Source organism: Bos javanicus, chromosome 2 (assembly GCF_032452875.1).
Source record: "Bos javanicus breed banteng chromosome 2, ARS-OSU_banteng_1.0, whole genome shotgun sequence".
Taxonomy (NCBI): Eukaryota; Metazoa; Chordata; class Mammalia; order Artiodactyla; family Bovidae; genus Bos; species Bos javanicus.
This window is the reverse complement of record NC_083869.1, coordinates 18,609,636-18,630,331: the sequence shown is the minus strand read 5'-3', so window position 1 is coordinate 18,630,331 and position 20,696 is coordinate 18,609,636. Positions and strand designations below refer to the sequence as shown.

Sequence of the window (20,696 nt, the reverse complement as noted above, 5' to 3'; positions counted from 1 at the left end):
AGTACTAACATGGACAGTAATACAAGTCCCAGGTCATTTATTCCCATTGTTGATAAAGATCTGAACACACACCACCTGTTTTCTCTTCATGGTCCGCCTTTGCTTCTGACGCCCACAAAAGGCGCAGGCACAGATGTGGATACCAGTCCCGTTTATCATTTTTCGCTGCTAATTGCAGTGAACCTAGGAATGGAAAGAGCAGAGTCCCATTTACTGCTTCAATTGCCTGTGGGCACACTGGCTGCCAGATTAGAAGTTCTTGCTGCCCACTGCCCACAAAGGTGTTTGGTCACCAAATATCTGTTCTGATTTCTTCTACTTCCTCACAAATTGGAAAAATAAATCTTCAACCTCAGTTATTCTCTTTCTAATAAGTGACTTAAAAAAGCAATCAGATACGATTTTAAAAATTTACAGTCAGGCTTCTAATTTTCAAGATAACAGAAATAATCAAAAGTCTGAATAGAAGTTAGAATAATTTGGCTCAGGTCAAAGTGTAACTTGCTTTATGAAGAAGCAAGCATTAATCTGACAGTTTTCCAATGAGATAGGAAAAATAGAGACCTTAATAGGTAAATAAAATCCAACTTTGTGTATTGAAACAATGAAATGTTAGAACTAGAGTAAAAATGTTACATTTTCAGCCTGTATTTAAATATTAATTCCGTTGAATTATTTCTTTAATGTCTTTCAGATTTATTCCTTTGTATAAAGTGCTTAATTTCTTCCAAATATAAAGTAATGTATATTTTTGCACTAAAAAAAGTTAAGAAAAAAATTAAAAATCATCTGTAATTCTACCACCTCTGTACAGCTACTGTAACATTCTGGAATATATTTTGATTATAAGCTTAGCAGCATCATATTCTACATATTCTTTATAGCCTGATTATTTAGTTAACCAAACACCATGACAATCTTTTCCATATCAGTAGACCAAAGTTCATGTTATCATTTTTAATCATTGCATGCTATTAATACTTCCTTAATAATCTGTATCATTCTCATATATATTAGATTTTTTTACTCTAATAAGATAATGCTTTAGTAAGTGTATCTGTTCCTATATCTTTCCATACTAGTCTGATTACTTCCTTAAAGACTTAGCTACAAGATTGCTGGGCCGATGAGGCAGTACTTTTTTCTCCAAAGGCTTTTTAATAAAATTGCAAAATTCCTCTTTAAAAAGTATACCGATTGTATACTCCTTTTCCCCCAACCATGATCTATTCTTGAATGTAATGGGTTTTAAAAAATCATTATTATTTTGGTTTTCATTTCTTTAAATACCTCTGTGGTTGAAGTTGAACATCTTTTCCAATATTCTGCACAAGTTGCCTGCCCATATAACTTTGCGTATTTTCCTGTTGGAATGTCATCTTACTGACCTGTGAATGCTCTTTATAATCTTTGTAAAAGATATCTACTGTTTGTTGAATTGTTTTCTTCTCTGCATTTAAGAATTATAGTATTGTAACTATATAATAATTATACTATTATAATATCTAATTATAAGGATTATAAGAAACTCTAGAGACTAAACAGTATTATGGCTCTGGGATTTTTGATGTAGATCTTTCTCTGTTTCCTGCCATTTGAAAGATGAGCAAATCTAAGTAGTAGGTGTACCACCATTCTTATAAAGTTATTAAAATGTTGGGACTTATTCCATGTTTGTTTGTTTGTTTTTAATTTGTGTGCTCCCTGACTCTTTCTCTAAGACTAAAATCAGTATTGTAGCAGAAATTCACCATCAAATCCATAAGAGAAGGAGACACTGTCCTGACACTTTTCTTAGCGTTGTTGCTGCTGTTGGTCTCCCCTCTGGAACTTGTCGTCTTTAACCTAGCCCACTGCTCCTCCTGTGATGTGTGTGATCTCACCCTCCTGTCCATCCACATGAGGAATGGATTCTCTAACCCTCAGCTGTATTTCCGTGTATTTTCAGAGCACCCACATACTGGAGAGGACTTCTTCCACGAGCACCGAACCCTCTATAAGTCGGCAACTGCTGGAACCAGAGCCGGTGCCCCTCTCTAAGGTCAGTGACAGTGTGCTGCTCTCCAGGTGGCAGGATGCCTGGCCTGGGGCCAGTGGAACGACACCTCTTTCGCCTGACTTCCCTAAACTAGTTATGATGCCCATTGTAGAACTGCTCTATCTCTTCTTTCCACCCCCAGTATGTAGGGTATCTTGCCCTGAGAAGGGAAGAGATGAAAGTGTATTTGCTGATATTTGCAGGGTTACATACAGATGGCCAGAATTCTCTTTGTTTGGGGCTTCCCTGGTGGCTGAGAAAGTAAAGAATCTGCCTGCAATGCAGGAGACTCGGGTTGGATCGCTGGGTGCGGAAGATCCCCTGGAGGAGGAAATAAATTGAAATACGCCAGTCCACTATTGAAATTGAAATACTCCAATCCAGTATTCTTGCCTGGAGAATTCCACAGGCAGAGGAGCCTGGTGGTCTACAGTCCACGGGGTTGCAAAGCGTTGGACACAACTGAGTGACTAACACTTTCATTTCTTTTCACTTTCTCTTTGTTCTAAGGGAAAGGCAAGAGAAATTATTGTCCTTCTCTGTTGGAGAGATGAACTAATATTTCTATATCAAGGTAATTTTAAAAAGTCACTGGGCCCAGATGTAACAACAACAGCAACCGCAGGTACCATGCACTGGGTACGAGGTATTATACTAAGACTTGATTCCATTTACTATAATCCTTATGAGCAGTTCCATGTAGTGTGGATATTTATAACATTTTACAAATACAGGAACCAAGAGTTAGTAACTTGCCCAGAGTAAACAAGCTGCTGAGTAGCATGGCAGGGACTCAAACAGACTTGTTTAAACTCTGCCCCACCTGCAGGGTAAAAGAGTCCCCACCCAGAGGGGCTGCTGTATGTTCAGAGTTCAGCACCCTTAGAGCTGGTCTTCCTAGCAGTGAGCTCAGAGGACAACACAAAGACTACTGATGCAGACCTTTTCTGAATCGTGGAAGCCGGTGTTCCCTCTCCTTGGGCTTCCTTTTCCTCAGACTATGGGAACATCTCAATTAATTTATGCCTAAAATGCAAAAATCACAAAGAAAAGTCGAGGAGACACCATCCTACTTACTCTCATCCCCTGCTCAATTCCCTGAGATTTTCAGACCCCCCTATTGAGAAACTCAGAAAATAGAATGCATGGGGATTTTGAATCCAAATACAAAAATAGCACTTTATTTTCCCAAAAGGTTAACTAAGTATGTATAACTGATTCATCCATGTTGCTTTTCCTGCATTAAATACAATCCTTTGTGTAAAGAATGCTCTATTACGCTATTGAATTATAGAATATAGTACCTCTTTATACTTTGAAGGTGTTACAAGCCATAGACTTTATTCTGTCAGATAAGAGCAGGTTGCCAAACTAAAATAAGGGAGTTATTAAATTGTTTAAAAAAAACAACAACTTAGAAATGAAAACAATCTTATTTCTATTTGAATGGCAAACAGAGGGTGTCTACTTGGTCAATATGACCAGAAATCTCTTTGAAACCTTAGTTCTCTCTTAAGACACAGCTAAAGGACAGAGAGAATAACTCCGTGTCAGGGTGATGGAGAAGATGGCCCACCCTGATCGAGCACCCACTTTGGGATCTGGGTAGGACCCTGGCAACATCCACTTCTCCTTCCTTCTCCATGCATCTGCCTGCTTAGATCTTGCTGTGTGACTCATATTCTTGTTGTGTTTTTGTACAAATACGTAACAGCTCTCTTGGGACCCCATGAAATCAGAGAGTCCTGTTCAATCCAGACACCATAGCATCTTACCGTCCCTCAGCCCCTTTGAGAGAAGATGGGCTGTCTGGGTACTGCTTGGTGGTGGAAGAACACTGTTTAAGTACACATAGTCTTGTCTCAGGATTTGTTCAAATGCTTTGTTTGATACTTTCACCTCCTAAAGCATTTCACGTATCCACCACCTACACATGTGCGCCTATAGAATAGACTCTTGAGAAAGGAAATGTCTTTTTTTTTTTTTCCCAAATGAACAGCCTAGGAAACCTGTTATCAGGTTACTTTCTGTTTTGGGGTATTGTTACTAGATCAAAGATGTTTAAAACTTCTGTAATAGCAAAAGTGTTTGTATATCTGTTTCAAGTACTGATTATGTTAGGGTTTTTGACTCTGTTTCTAATATACATAAACCTATGAAAGTTGGTGACTTTAAGAAGAAAATTGATACTAATTGAAATTAGGAATAGTTATTCAATTTTCAGAAAGCAATTTTAGCTTTTTCAAAACAGACCTGGTCTACTGAGTATAGAGATGAATTGTACTAAGTCCTGAGAGGATTTTCATTTCTTACACACCTTATTTGTAACATTATCATCAGTATTTATAATTGAAATAGAGTTGTTTGCTGTGGCATTATCCCTTGCTTTTTTGTCTGTTTGACAGTTTATTTATTAACTATAAGAACTATATTAGGATTCTTCCTAATTTCTTTTGCTGGGTTTAGTAATGCTGAATCAGAGTGAGTGCAGTTACCTGCTCAGAACTGCTGCATGTATGTTTACAAAATACATTTTTAACTTTTTGCTTTTTCTATCTTATCCACATAGGCCCACCCCTTTTTTCCCTCTGTAGTTAAATTCCCAAAGAAGAAAAAAACTGCTGTGATAGAGATCAGTATTCATAGTGCCATAGGGATAAGCTATTACTACATTCTGAATTTAATTAGGAAAAAATTCAAATAGCATTTGTACTTATTATTAAAGATTTCCATTTTCATAAGTAATGCAGAGTATTTGTCACAAATGGAGAGAGAATAAACAAAGATGAACACTAGCCTTCAAATAAGATAAAATCTAGCCAAAAATGAAAATGCTCTTCTTCTGGAGATGCTATCCATGGATGGGGCTACTAAAAATAGAAATATCATTAAATACAGCTGATATCTCTCTAAGACCAGAGATAATGTTCATGAATATAGGTACACATATGTAGAGAGTTATTCTTTTAATTTCTTGATTACATTAAGGCTTTCTAAAAGAAATGTATAGAAATCTATTAATTTTATGGAATAAAAAGCAATCATTTTTATCTGCTTCGCTGATGGGAGTGAAAAGCAAAGATAACTGGACTTTGTACAATAACCTTCTATTTTCTTCTATTATTCTCTCATTATTTATAAGCAGTGCTCACCTGGATTGAATTGCAGTTCAGTATTTAAAAATGAATATACCAAAGAACTGTGCTTTGCACTCCTGATGACAGTGCCTTTTATTGTCCTAAAAATAGGATACAGAGCCAAATTGTCTCATCAGAAGTTTTTTGTTTTTTTTTTTAGGTAGGCAGTGGATTTATTTAGAAAGAAATATTTTTTTTAATTACCATATCTAATTAACGGTTCTGACCAAATCAATCGCAGTTTCTGACAGTACTTAGGTAGAGAATCACTTTGTAGGTTGTTTTCTTGTGTACAGGGAAGTTTACAGCTCCTTTAAAAGGTTCTTAATGTCACCAGATAAAGACCGGTAGCTGCATTTCTGTGAGGGATGTATTAATAGTTCATTCACTAGGCGCCCTCAGAGATGACCAAGAAGATGGAGAAATGGCAGTGATCTTGGATTAGTTCTCAGGGGTGGTGGTGGTTGTGGGCTTGGGCTTCAGTCAGATGCTGAAGCATGGTGCTGGCTTCAGAAGCCAGGAGTATCTCCTAGGCTTAATGATGTTAGCATGAAGCAATGTTCAGCCACATCTCCTGGAAACAATTTTCTGTGAAAATCCCACTCCATTTACACGTATTTGGACTTAAACATAGATTTGACTCAGCCATAGAGCAAGTGGGCTTCCCTGGTGGCTCAGATGGTACAGAATCTGCCTGCAATATGAGAGACCTAGATTTGATGCCTGGGGTGGAAAGATCCCCTGGAGGAGAGCATGGCAACCCACTCCAGTTTTCTTGCCTGGAGAATCCGCATAGACAGAGGAGCCTGGCAGGCTACAGTCCACAGGGTCTCAAAGAGTCGGGACACAACTGAGCTACTACGCACACAGCAGAGGGCAAGCAGCTTCTGAGATGAAAGGAGAAGACAGAAGAAAGAGGCATGGATGGTAAATAGGCAGCCCTCTCCCCTCCCATCTCCGTGGCTGATGTCAGGAGCTGACTATGGCCCTTGGCCCCTGGGTCCTGTCAGAGCCTCACAGTCCTTCAGCAGACTCTGGACAGCCACCACCCAGACCCTGGGCTGGCAAGTCCATCTGCCCTAAGATAGAACCCCTTGCCATTCCTGCTGAAGCCTCTGTGCTGTAGTCTAAAGAAGATTGCTGATAGGACACCCCTCAGAAGGCAGCTTCCTGAGTCAGTTTTGGTTAGTTCGTTCTGCAGAGAGGCCTGCCCTGATCCGTGAAGCTGCATCCAGCTTTCCAGAGCTGAGGTGGCCAAGCAGGTTGTGCTGAGAGATTTTGCTTCCCTGCTCCATGGGCAGGATTGCAGCAGTCATGCATGCGATGTGACCTCATTGTTCCTGCCTCTACTTCTGCTTGAGTGAGCCCCAAGCCTGAGATCTAGAACACGAGTGTTTGCCAGGTCAGCAATTACTATAGAGCTGCCTGGGTCCTTGGAAATTACCTGGTCTGGGGATTTTAAAGCCCAGGATGTTGCTACAGAGCAGCTGTCCAACATGGAAGCAGACCCAGGGGAACTGTGGCAGACTGAAGGCAGGCTGCCATCCCCCAGGGCAGGACCAGTGTTGCCAGATCTTAGGCTTCCACAAACACTAGAAATCTGGATTTTTAAAGTCTGAAATCCTCTGATTTTTAAATACTGACAACTCATTTTAAAAGCTTTTTTAAAAAACAACATAGATGAACAGAACATATCTTATGGAAGAGGAAACCATGATTGAGTCTGTTTTTAACAGAGGAGGGTGATAATATGGACTCTAGAAGCTCAGATTTTTGGCTGTGCAGTCGGGCGTTCTTTCCACGGGCTCCCAAAGGTGTGTGTTTCTCACAACGTGTGTCTTCAAAAGCACTTACTTCTGGGTGGGTATTTGGCAAGCGGGGCATTTTATGCTCACTCGGAAATGTCAGCAGCCTCACCAAGAGGAAACAGATGCCCACAGCGCTGCTCTTCAGCCTAACAGGTTGTGGGCCACTTAGGCTGCTGCAACCTTTTCATTTCTACAGAAAGCCAGGCCCACACGCTAATTGAACATGTTTCATCAAAATGATCTTATTTTAAAACTTTAATGTGCCTCTGTCCCCAGAGATGAACTGCCTGGAAAAGTGCATTTTAAATCTTGTGAGTGCAGGCAATCAAAACCATTCTACCCCAGACTTCACCTCTGTCCAGCTCATTTCTGATGGCCTGCATTCCTCCAGGTATACCCAGGAACTTGCTCTCACTTCAGTTATAAGTGCATAGCTGTGTGTGATGTTACAGAACGCTCCAGAATGATGTTCATACTTCTGATGGGTTGAGTGCTGTTTCAAAAGCAACTTCTACCTAGGAATTTGCTTTAAGTGTGTCGTCAAACACTGAGAAATATGTGATTTGTTTTTCTTCTTTTCTCTTAGGAAGCTGACAGCTGGGAAATTATAGAAGGACTGAAAATAGGCCAAACCAATGTCCAGAGACCAGACAAACATGAAGGTTTTATGCTAAAGAAGAGAAAATGGCCTTTAAAAGGCTGGCACAAGGTAACATTTTCATCACGTTCATCTTCATTTCATCTTCATTTCATCTTCATATCATCTTCATAATTAGAGAGGCTCTTACTTGGTGTCACTAAGTGGTTATACAGCTTTATTTACTTCCCTGGTGGCTCAGATGGTAAAGCGTCTGTCTACAATGAGGGAGACCTGGGTTCGATCCCTGGGTCGGGAAGATTCCCTGGAGAAGGAAATGGCAACCCATTCCAGTACCCTTGCCTAGAAAATCCCATGGACGGAGGAGCCTGGTGTCCATAGGGTAGCAAAGAGTCGGACACAACTGAGTGACTTCACTTCACAGCCTTATTTTAACCATAAAGCTGCAACCTATCGTATCTATTTAAGTCAGAGTTCTGTAATGTCTGTAAGCAGAGAAAAAATATTTTACATGATATTTAAAATCCAGTTTAGACATACTGTTGTGTACTCTGCTTTTTAAACTTAAATTAGGATAAATATGTTCTTATTAAATATTCTTATAATTCTAAGCTGCTTCAAATTCATGCATGTATTTCATCAGATGGATTTATGCTATATATCCCACCACTACTGAGCCAATTTCTATTTTCATGTGTGTACATGTGTCTGATTTTTTGCTGTATGATGTTGTGATGAAGATTCTTATACATTAATTTCCATTTAAGTTCTTGGAGTAAATTCCTAGAATTATTGTTTGCCAGTGCAAACTAAAGATGGAAAATCACTTGTCTTGGAAGTTTGTCTACTGCCCTTTAATATATATGGTGTATTCCTCTCTCCCCAACTCCACATAATTTTTCCATCTTCCAGTTTTAATTATGAAGAAAGTATTTTGCACTGTATTGTTGGCAATGACCTGAGTAGCAAGAATTCTGGACACTTAGGAGAAGCAAGCTGTACTCTGTTTTCAAGACAAGCCTCTGGATAGACCACCAGGATCTATCTAGAATCACTGGAAGAACAGGTTCATTACTTGCCACATGTGCTGATGGATTTCATCTCAAGGCAGATGGATTTGGGGGTGCAAATGGAGTGGTGGTTGCTGCCCATTGGCTCAAAAATGGAGGTTATGGATTATAACGTCCTTAAGGAAATGTATTTTTTGCAAATTAAGGAAAGGACTTAAAAATTAACAGATGGGAAATGTTGCCTCAACTCCCCATCTCTGAGGTTGGGATAAAAGCAAATCAAAGAGTCTTCTTCTTTCTCACTTGTCAGAAACCTTGGCAGTCTCCTCGAACCCATAATATTATACCGGTACCAGGAATCTCTCTCCACCCTTGATCTCTCTTGGATTTTGGCCAACTGGCCTTACACCTTCCTGGAAGTACCTTTGCCTTTCATTCTGACCTTCCCATTTTGCAGTTCCTCAAATCAATGGCCTTGCTTATCTCCTCCCCATGACCATCCTATATGTTATCTCTGCTAGAATTCTTTGATAGATAGAAATGGAAAAATAGAAGAAAGGGGTCAAAGAAACACATTTATCTGAATTGCTGACTTTAATTTAGCACTCTCAGTGCATGTTTTAGCAAAATTGGCTGTGGTTCAGCAGCAGCTGTCTCTGGATCTTCCCTTAGAAAATTTTACTACATGAGCAGAAGTACGTCCTCCCTTGCGTCTCCTTTGCTCCTGGTCTGTGATCCTGTATTTATTCAAGTATCAGTCCATTTGATTGCCCAAGTCATAGGCCATCAAAAAATCAAGTAGTTTTCAGCTGTAGAGATCCTTTCTTGCGGTGCTTACTTGTTGCCCCCTAGATCTGTAACAAAGGGGTTACACTGGCCTTCTGTGAGTTGTGTATAGGGTGTCTGCAGGCCCGACTGCCTGTCACCTCAGCAGCCTAGAATTCCTAAGTCACATAAAAACTTCCCAGCCGAGTAGTTTACCAGCCACAGTAATTTACCTGCATCTGTGGAGACTAGCGGACCCTGGACCCGTTGTGTGACTGGGTCATGGGAACTGTTTGTTCTCCTGTCAATTGTCCATGGAAAGGAAATCAACCACAAAGAGCTCCTGAGGTTTGTGGATCAAAAATAGCTAGATTCATTTGGACTGGACCAGGAGTATCTTGGAAGAGACAGAAACCACTCCACGTATATATATTTATTCCCCCTTAAGAGAGTTTAGAAATAATTTTTAATCTGCTTTACTAATAGTGAAATGGAAGTACTTTTCTAAGTGGAGATGCAAGCATATTGATAAGGCTACTTTTTAAACTTTCCAGATAATTCATTATTCATAGCTCCAGTCCACTGGCTTCTATTTACAGACCTGGGTATTTTCAGAATTATCGGTGGTAGCTAGGGAAAGTCAAGAATTGACCTCCAAGGTGGAAAAGTAAACAGTTAGTCAAGTTCCTCACGGAATCACTGTGACCTAACTCAGTTTATTCTCATATCTTACTTTGAAAAACACCCAAGTGTAGTTTATTCAGAAAGTCCTAGATATAGGCTCTGATGTCACCCCCATTAAGAAAAACCGTGGCGATGGGGGAGATCCCTGTGGTCCACTGGTTAGAATTCAGCACTTTCAGTGCTGTGGCCCAGGTTCAGTCCCTGGTCAGGGAACTGAGACCCCACAAGCTGTGCGGTACAGCCAAAAAGAAAAGACAAGAAAAACTGGGGTGAAAGAGTTCATCCCCATTGGATTATGTGTAAAAGAACCCTATGAGCTCAGATTTCCTTACCATTTCATGTGACTGGCTGTGGCCAGGTGCACTAAATTCAAATACATGGAAATGGTCAAACATATTGATTACTAAGTACCAAGCAATATTAGACCCACACTTGTGAATGTTTTATGTAATTAAAAATACTGATAGTAACTGGGGACTGTTTGGTTGTTGCAGCGTTTTTTTGTCCTGGATAATGGAATGTTAAAGTATTCAAAGGCACCACTTGATGTAAGTAGACAAAAAGATTGGTTTCGAATTCTGCTTGAAGTGAGTCAGCACCACAGTGTACAAGTATTGTGCCATAGTTTTCTATGTGTTTCTGTGCCTGTAAGACTTAACAACCTACCAAACTTCCATGTTGCATGGAAGGTGTGTTTTATGCTTATGTTCAAACTAGCATAAAATCTCAAACTGCCGCATGAAAATTTAACTGTTGTAATGTATGCTGTTAAAAACAGAAGCTTAAACCTAAAAGTCACCAACTAACAAAAATCACCCTTTCTGTCTTAGAAAACTCAAGTAGACTTTTTTCCCTGCATTTCTCCATAAACTAAGCTTTATGTGCTTTTTCTGAGATTTAGCATGTGTTCTTACTGATGTTTTTTTAAGACTTATCTATGGACTTCATTTCTGTTTCATACATTCCTTTATCTTGAGCATCCCAGCTCTAAAATTATTCCAAATTACTTTTCTTTAATACCAAAAGTTATTGTTTGCATGCAAAACTGGAAAACGCTCTCCTTCTTATCATTGTGTGTGGGAGAAATAACAGAGGGCTTAGATTTCAGTTCTGACCCTAGCTCCTTCATGAGTCAGCTATGTGTCCTTGATCAGATGAGGGCAACCAGAAGATGAGCTGACTGCTCTGTGCACTCAATCCCAACTGCCCATTTCTACCCTGTGGCTGTCTGCTAGCTGATTACTTGGGTATGTTTGGGGTTGTAGGTCAAAGATGGACCATAGTTATTTTAGGAATCAGAAAAAGTATCTTAGGATATAAACTGTGTAATCTAGAATTACAAAGAATTGACATTATAGTTACACCAAAACAAGAATGAGATGAATAGTCTTACTTATTGAAATTGGCATGAAGTCACTGCAACTTCAGCTGTCCTCAGATTGAGGACCTTAACTTCAGAACCTTATCCATTTCCTCTCTGTTCAGGAGGTGTGATCTTCCATCTCCTGTAGGTAAATGAGAGTTTACATTAAGCTCACTTCAGTACAGAAACACATCAGATCACATACCCTTCCAGCCTTTTAACCAGTCTTTTGATTTCAGATCCAAAAAGGGAAGGTCCATGGAAGCATCGATGTGGGACTCTCTGTCATGTCAATTAAAAAGAAAGCTCGGAGAATAGACCTTGACACAGAAGAACACATCTATCACTTGAAGGTAAAGATGCCTTTCGTGGTTTCTCTGCCAATATCTGGGGAAATCATTTGCCTAGACTAGTGGATAGACAGGAGATTGGTTTCACCATTACCTGTTCCTCTTTTTCAATTGTTGTAGGTGAAATCCCAGGACTGGTTTGATGCATGGGTCTCCAAACTGCGCCATCATCGATTGTATCGGCAGAATGAAATTGTGAGATCACCACGAGATGCTAGTTTTCACATATTTCCTTCAACCTCCACAGCTGAATCCTCACCAGCTGCTAATGTTTCAGTTGTGGATGGAAAGGTATGACTTTGTTATGTAAAAGTCAGCCCAGAAATTGCTTGGAAGATTATGCAGACATATTTACGGAGTCTCATTTGACAAACCAGGAGGAGAAGGTTGGCTTTGTAAACTAACTCTCAGAAGACAACTTTGATGCCATTTAGCATCAAAGTTAATTACAAGTATAGAATAGATTAGATGGAAATGTGGATCACCAAGAGAATTAACAGTTACTTTTCCTATGAATGGACTACATCTTAATTTTACATGGCTTTATAAGCATATTAGAGAGTAGAGTGAACATTTGGTTAATCAACACCTAGAAATCAATGTCTTCCTGGGTGGTAATAAGAAGACCACAGTGTTTTCAGAATGAAACTTGCTTTTTTGCCTTGAGCTGTAATATATACATGACCATGAAAGAGACCAGTGAATTTTCCCATGATAAGACAAGTGGGCTAGAGATTGCGACAGTAATATAAGTAGTGGCCTATTTGAGACTAGGCACTGTGTTAAGCGTTGGACATTCATTCATCTCTAGTCTTTAATATAGCCAAAGCTCAGAGACAGTTAAGAATTTTTCCAGAAGATATTATCAGCTGAGTCTTCATCTCAGCTCCATCTGACTCTTCATCTTTGTTTCCAAAATCAGTGTCTTTTCCATTGTACCAGATTAAGGGAGGCTGAAGCTATTCTTTGGGCTGTTTTTTTCTGTGTTGAAACACTAGAGGTGTTGCCTGTTAAAAACCAAGGTTAAGTCAGTGGAACAGGGAGAAAGCTGTTTTTGCCTTTGCTGCAATAATTAGGTTTTCTGAACCATAGCCACATTGCACTACCCAGGATTCTTCCAGTTTCTTACTTGGCACCTGATATTGAGAATAGAGACATCTGTGAACAACTGGCTGCCACAGGGAACTGAGTTTAAGTGCGTTTCAGTGAAGGTTCTGCTTTTCTCTGTTTTCCTACATAGGGATGTATGGACTAACATATATCCAAGTTTCCTTACAAAGCATTGAAAAACCTCATGGGGTAACTGGAAGACTCATCAAATCAGATTAAATTAAATACAGCTGTATTTAGCTATTGCTGTTTTGATGGAAATTACTTAAGTAATTTTTGTTAAATCCTGTTAATCATATTTGGTTGACCCAACAATTCATTCAGGTTTTTCCATAACATCCTACAGAAACACCCAAAAGAACTTTTTGACTAACCCAGTATTTCACAAGGCTCTCAGACATATTTCATTCTGGAAAATCTCTCTCCTAGAAACAGGGTGTTGGATTAACCCTAATACTAACTACTTCTGAAATATAAGGAAATGAATCAATTGTTGTTTAGTCACTAAGTCATGTCCAACTCTTTTGTGACCCCATGGACTATGTAGCCTGCCAGGCTCCTCTGTCTGTGGGATTTTTCAGGCAAGAATACCGGAGTGGGTTGCCATTTCCTTCTCCAGAGGACTAATGAATCAGTATATCGGGGTTATTAGGGAACAGGGCACTTACTGAGTAACACACACAAGATGTTCAAGATAGTCCCCAAGATTCTCTGGGCCTCCTGTGTTCTCATCACAAAATGGAATGAATCCCAGAGTTAGTCCAAGTTAAACAAGAAATGTATTCTAGATGGATATTAAATATGTATACATATTTAATCATTTGGTTCTTCCAGATTCTGCCTGTGTCTTTGGCACAGAGTGTTGACAAAAGATGTATTATTTTCATCTCTTGTGTTATGTATTAAATAACTTGGGTGACATCTGAGACTGGAGAACTGAAACCAAATCCTCCCCATTGTTTGCCTTGGAATAAGAAAGGGCTTCAGCTCTGGTTTTCATAGATGTATTGCTCTCATTACAAACGACATACCTCTAAGATCTAACTCAGTGAAAGATTTCCATTGCATTTATCAAAATGCAATAAAGAGTGAAAAGAGCTTTTTATCACTTTGCTTGCTTTCTAGGCATCAAATGATGAGATTCCAGAATGTTAATTGCTCTGTGGCCCTTTGCGGGTGATAAATAAATCTGGATTTGCTAAGCATGCGCATCCTTCACTTCATAATGATTTACAAGAGACACAATCAGTTGTAATTGAATATTAAAGTCAAGTATGGAGTTTTAAAATTTTTTGAGGTTTAGGGGAATAAGTTTCTGCTTTTTTCTTGGAGTGTTTCTCACACTCACTTTAATATCTACATACTTCATACAACTTTATTTCACATAGAATCTCTTTAATAGAAAGTCTGTCAGCTATAACTTGCCAAGGCTGCCTCTTTTTTTTACCATGCTGTGTGGCTTATAGAATCTTACTTTGCTGGCCAGGGATAGAACCCAGGCTCCCGTCAGTGAAAGCGCCGAGTCCTCGCCACTGGAGTGCCAGGGAATTCCCAAGACTGCCATTTTATATGTTACAGTTTTCAGTATGCAATGTCATGCTGAATATGCAGTTTTCAGTATTTTGATGGAAAGGATGCTTGCTGGTGCATAATGTATTTAAGAATCACAAGTGGCTGATAACACCATGAGTTAGTCATAAGGGTACAGAGAGCTTTCAAAAAGTAAACGCCTTCAGTTGTGAGTTGAGGACTACAAGAAGGACACTATCAACCATAACTTAGTGGGTAATTAAAAACCATTGAAAATTTGAGTTGGCAGGTCCTTGCAAATATAACATTCTTAAGCACTGTCCGCTTCATTGTACGGTGGAGACGGCAGCTTAACGAGTGTTGTTATCACCTATGAATTTTGACTCCCCTGAGCTTGTACCACATTTAGCCAAGAGGCTTCTTACATATTTTGAGCTTGCCCTTTTCCCCCCTTCTTTAATGTCGCTTTGAGGACGCTAGTGTTCTTTTTAGTCACTTACATGTACTATTCCTGCCTAACCCTACACATTTTGCTGTTCGCTGTAGGTGCAGCCAAACAGCTTTCCATGGCAGTCCCCTCTGCCCTGTAGCAGCAGCCTCCCTGCAACCTGCACGACCGGCCAGAGCAAGGTGGCAGCCTGGCTACAGGACTCGGAAGAGATGGACAGGTGTGCAGAAGGTCAGTTCATGCCCGGTGTGGGCTCTCAGGGTGAGCCAACAAGACGGACACAAAAGGGGCAAATTGCGTGGGTCCCTCACCTTTCAGGTTTCTCTCCTGTCCATTCTCCTGCACCCTCAGAACTACTGAATCTGGTTTCGCCCTTACGCTGACTCCACCCACTGCAACCCTCTCAGCTCCTTTCCTTAGCAGTTTCCTCTGGCTTCCTTAGCCTCCCACACCCTGCACCTGGGGGCAATCACCCAGCTGAGTGCTGCCTTGGGAGCACCCCCCGCCCTCTCTCCTGACAGTCCCCTAGGTCACTTACACAGCTGCTTCTCTGCTGCTCTATCTGGCCTGCAGAACAGTGTGTGTTCCCCAACTACCGGCAATAAATAGCCATGTTATACCGCATCTTATAGCCACCATTACCTGGTGGTGGTGTCCCACTCTGGATCAGTTACTGAATGCTCTGAACTAGTACACAATTCCTTCATCATACCATCTCTCAGCCTCTTGACCTGCAGAAGCTTTTTCCTTCCATGTCATGAACTTGAGCATGTTGGTTCAAACTGGATCCGCAGACCATTTCCAGTCTGTGAGACGGCTTTCATTTGACATTCAAAAACGAAAAGAAAAAAGAATAACAGGTATTTAATAAATCTAAATTGATTTAATTTTTAAATTATTTTTAGGCGATATTCAGCCTAACTCTTTTTTTAATATTAAATTTTTTACTTTATAAAGTTATGGTGAAATGTTACATTATTTTATGACCTCACTTAGAAAAATTGAAATTTGGTGATCTGTGTTCATGCCCTGACCAAAACAAATTTTTTTTTGCTCTACACATGCGTGAAGTCAAAGTCTGCGGCATTTTTATTAGTTCTCTCCACATCCCAAGCTCAATATTTATGTGAAAAATATGACTTTGAGGGGGATGTTATATTCATTAAGTGTGTCAAACTAACATTCCATTGAAATGGTTTTATTTGATTGTATACACAAAACACACAAATATTACTTTGCCTTTATGAACTTCAGGTTGGGGAAGAAGCTGAACTCACTGTCCTACATACTGAAGACTCGCTCGCCTCTTTGGCTGTGCCAGACAGTCAGCCTCTCCTCTACTTTTTGCCTTCTTGTACATGCTTGTGGCATTCAACCTGGCCACCAGCGTTGTTGAAAAGATGGAGACTGTCCACCAGGACAAAAGTGCATTCATGTGGCCAAAATAGATATTGGCCTTGATGCCAAGAAGCCCGTGACTGGTGGGGGATGTCTCTGTCTCTCTGTGTGCTTCTAAATACTCTGTGGCCCATCCCTGTGCCCTTTCGCCAGCCTTGGGGGTGACCCTCCTTTCTCCCCATCCTGACCTCTCCACCTGTGTCCTCGTCCTGCCATTGTCTTCTTCAGGATTTAGCGGAGGAATGATCTCTTCTCTTGGGAACAACCTAAGTCTTTCCCACTTCCCTTCTTCCTGCTTGTAGACTCCAGCTTCTCTCCCCTAAGTTGACTTGGCCCTTATGACTCTATGGCAAAAGTGTTCTTGGCAACAAGAGGCCATCTGATTTCTGCTGTGTTTTCAAGCCTCGTCCTCTGACCCGCCCTGCAAGACCTTGTCTAATGGGCCTCCGCTTTTAGGTCCTGTGAAGTTTTCCCTTTTTTTCCAGTTGTTCCTCCTCTGTTTCACTGGGATTCTACTCTGGTCAGCCTTGGTTGTAGGGATGGTCAAGATTGAGTATTCTGCTTTTAGCTTCAGTAATAATAAGCACAGTTTATTGAGTGCTCATGTGGGTCGGGCACGGAGTTAAGTACTTTACATATGTGGTCTTTTATACGTTTTCACAATAGTACCAAGCAGGAATTACGAGCCATATTTTTCTAAATAGGAAAACCACAGCTCAGAGAGGTCAAGTAACTTGTCCATGTTACACAGCAAGTACTTGGCAGAGTGCAGGGCTAACCCAGATCAGCTTGATTCCAGTGACTATGCTCAGCGCTTCCAAAACAACAGGCACGCTTCCAGCCGCAGTCTCTATTATTATGACGATAGTGATGATAAGATGGTAGTGGTCGTGGTGGCAGTTGATAGGATGGGTCACGTCTTGTGCAGCAGATGCTGTTCTAGGGGTTTTATATGCATTGACTCATTTAATCCTCTCAGTGCTGCTTTACAGGTGAGAAAACATAGGCTCAGAGAAGTCAGGTCACTTTAACCAAGTTGACACAGCTAGTGACGGTGGAGCTGGGATTCAGACTCATGGTCTGACTCCGGAGCGTGTGCTCTTCATCACTGTACCGTATTTCCCTCAAAAAGGCTGAACACTGTCTGTATCTCAGACCTCTGTACGCAGCCTGTGCTGCATTCCCAGCCACTTCCTGCACTGTTGACACTTTTATTAATGCACTTGGTCACACTCTCTTCTCAGCCTGTCAAAAACCAATTCTGTCTCCTCTGTGGAAACTGCCCCAGTTCCTGGATTCCCCTGTGTTTGTCGGTGCTGCCGTCATAACCACTCCTGAAACCTCTGTCATCTCTGCCCCTCCCAGCCTGTTCATCCCGCAGAGGCTGAGGTCGTTATTCCTTTGAAACCCACCCCGCCCCCACCTCTCTTCCTCATCTGCCTTCCTCTGGAATTCCATTTCTGCCAAGCTAACTCATGCTCTGTCTTTGCTCACTGGCCTCTGACTGGTACCGCACCTCACTCTCTTGCTCTGTGGCTCTCAGAGGCTCCTGGGGACCTGCTGCTCTTGGATGTGTTCACAGATGGTGCCAGCACTTAGCGGGCATCATTCCATTGCCCTTGGCTATGAGATATATGTATTACTGCTGCCCTCACTTTGCAGATGAGGAAAGTGAAATGCGTGGAGGTTAAGGAATCTTCCCAGTTATGCACTGCCCTGATGGAGAGGCTGGGGCTCCAGCCAACCCACAGACTCCAGCCAACCCACATTTACTGGTCCCAAAGACAAATCTTTGTTCACTACATAAAATATATAGTCCCTCAAGACCTCTATTTCTTAAAATAACTTTTTGCAAAAATGTCTTCAAGTGGTTTTCTGTGGACTCGGGCTGTAGTCCAAACTACTTAGCCCAGCATTTCACATCCAATTTTAAGCTTTCTTGCCCTGCCTACCTTCTCAACCTTGCCTTCCGTAGGCCGAATTGAACTTGCTGTCTCCAGAGTGTCCTTGCACGTTCCTGCCTCCATGCCTTTGCACAGGCTGTTCTTCTCAACCTGCTGTGACTGCTCTGCCCTTCTCCATCTTCCTGTTTTTCTGAATCCTCTCTCAGTCCTCCAGACCCACAAAAGTTTCCACTGTCTTATCTACTCTGACAACCTCAAACCACAGTAACTATCCCTTTCTTGAACTGCCACAGCACTTTGTTTTTGGTCTATTCTGATCATTTTAGAGAGTCCCATCATTGAGGTTGGTTGCAGTTCAGAAGTTCATCATGTAACATCTTCTTGAACCCATAACATTTATAGTTCCAGTACTTAAAGAGGTTAGCTATTCATGGGTCTGGATGTCTGTCAATCCATATCTCAAGTATGTAAGGGAGTTTCTTAGCTCTTGGAGAGCATTTCTTCTCACAGATGCAAAATGTTAAATTAGTATTTTATATGCCTTCCTTGTGTACCAGTATATCCATCACTAAAATGGGTACATAATAGTTTAAGGTACAGATTATTTATTGTATATATTTTCTTTAAACCAGAATGTAAATTCCATAAATCTTACTTTATCGCTATATTCCCTATGCTTAGCCCTGTGCTGGTTGCCTAGTGTCTTCCTAACCAGTGGTACCCAAATGAAATAGTAAATGGATAACTTTGGATGTGCTCTGAGTGTGTAGTCATCAGTTGTGTCTGACTGTTTGCCACCCTTTGGATTGTGGTCCACAAGGCTCCTCTTTGTGTGGGATTTTCCAGCAAGAATACTGGAGTGAGCTGCCATTTCCTTCTTAGGGGATCTTCCTGACCCAGGAATCAAACCCATTTCTCCTGCATTGCAGGCAGATTCTTTACCTACTGAGCCATCGTGGAACCTTAATTAATTTAGTTATTGCACAATTGGATAACATATTTCTTTTATTTTTTTAATTTAACTTGTTATTTTATGTTGGAGTATAGTTGACTTACAATGTTATGTTCATTTCAGCAAGGCAATTCAGTTATACATATACATATATTCACTCTTTCAGATTTTTTTCCCATATAGGTTATTACAGAATATTGGATAGAGTTCTTTTTAGGACAAAGTAGGGATGATGAGAAAATAAGTAAACCGGTATATACTTAAATTTTCAATTTTTTACTATTATAAACTATCTCAACAGTCCTTTATTGGCATAATTTTGCCTTTTTCCCAGATTCTAAAAATAGATTTAATCTTGATTTAATGAAATTCCAGAGATTTTTTAAAAAGGTATTTTTATTGTCTTGGGTAAATTTTTATAATCCTTATGTACAATCAGACACCTAGGCAAGGAGTAAAATTCTGCCAGGGATTTCATTTCTTCCATATTTTTTTTAAATTTTATTTTATTTTTAAACTTTACAAATTGTATTAGTTTTGCCAAATATCAAAATGAATCCACCACAGGTATACATGTGTTCCCCATCCTGATAGAAGTGTCAAGAAATGGTGAGGCTTGTTCCAAGTTAAGGCTCTAGAAGAATGATTAGACATAGTGCAATTAATATTCCATAAAGACAGTTTCTGGTTTTCATAGAATTTTCTCAGTTGCTACTTTCATTAAGAAGGTAAGAGAGTAAATATTAACTGTTACCACTCAACAGGTAAGAAAACTACAGCTGAGAAATTAAAATAAATCAATGTTTCCCAACCCTTAGTTTTGAATCCTTTTGCCTTCAATCAAATCCATTCTCTTTCCATTCTGTTAGAAAGGATTTTAAGCCCCATTTTTAGATCTCTATACTACCTACATACACCATTTGTATAGAATAATCACAGTTATTAAAGAAGAATGAATGTAAAATTTAGCAAATAGAATGCTTACTGGACAGGTAGTGTTAGGCTATGTCCCTGTCAGCATGCTCATGGATGCAGTTTTAAGGCAAGTTCAAATGAGGTCTCTTTTCACCATCTTCTTTCTCCTCTTCCCTCCAACCCCTTCCTTCTTTCTTTGTACTGCTTTTCTCTCTCATCCCTTCCCTTTATCTTTTGTATTTCCTACCCATCCAAGCCACTTGTTTTATTTTCTTCGTGGGGGAAATGGGAGGAGTATAATGGTGCTGCCTTCCCTGAAATGAGGAGGGAGTGATGGAAGGGTCCTGGCCTCCGCGGTACTCTCTTCTGCCGCCTCTGTTAGGTCATTTCCTCTCTTGAGGAATTTAAAGGCCACTGATGGCCAAGAGTTCCCTGGAAGAGCCACAGCAGCACTTGAACAGCTCACCCAGACTCCAGCCTAGGGCAGATGCTGCTGAGAGGTGGCGCCTGGGTGGGGCCTGGCCCCTAGTGTATTGCTGCTGCCCTGCTCTCTGTAGGGTGTGCAGGGGTTCTGAGTCCTACACACGAAGACCTTCACAGCAGGTAGACACGTTCCTAACAGCAAAACTGAACCACCACTGAAGTTCCCTGGAGTGTGCTTCTAATGTGACAAAGGCCATCTCAGC

General features: G+C 40.6%; 1 protein-coding gene across 15 annotated transcripts in view; it reads left to right on the top strand.

The window, feature by feature from the left end:
• OSBPL6 (oxysterol binding protein like 6) overlaps positions 1–20,696 on the top strand; it is a 218,420-nt gene that overhangs the window by 146,033 nt on the left and 51,691 nt on the right. For all 15 annotated transcript variants that reach the window (XM_061434362.1, XM_061434361.1, XM_061434359.1 and 12 more), the window contains 6 exons: positions 1,949–2,041; positions 7,570–7,692; positions 10,535–10,588; positions 11,643–11,756; positions 11,874–12,044; positions 14,940–15,072. In XM_061434362.1, the coding sequence (XP_061290346.1) occupies positions 1,949–2,041; positions 7,570–7,692; positions 10,535–10,588; positions 11,643–11,756; positions 11,874–12,044; positions 14,940–15,072 (688 nt within the window). The remainder of the gene's footprint in view (positions 1–1,948; positions 2,042–7,569; positions 7,693–10,534; positions 10,589–11,642; positions 11,757–11,873; positions 12,045–14,939; positions 15,073–20,696) is intronic.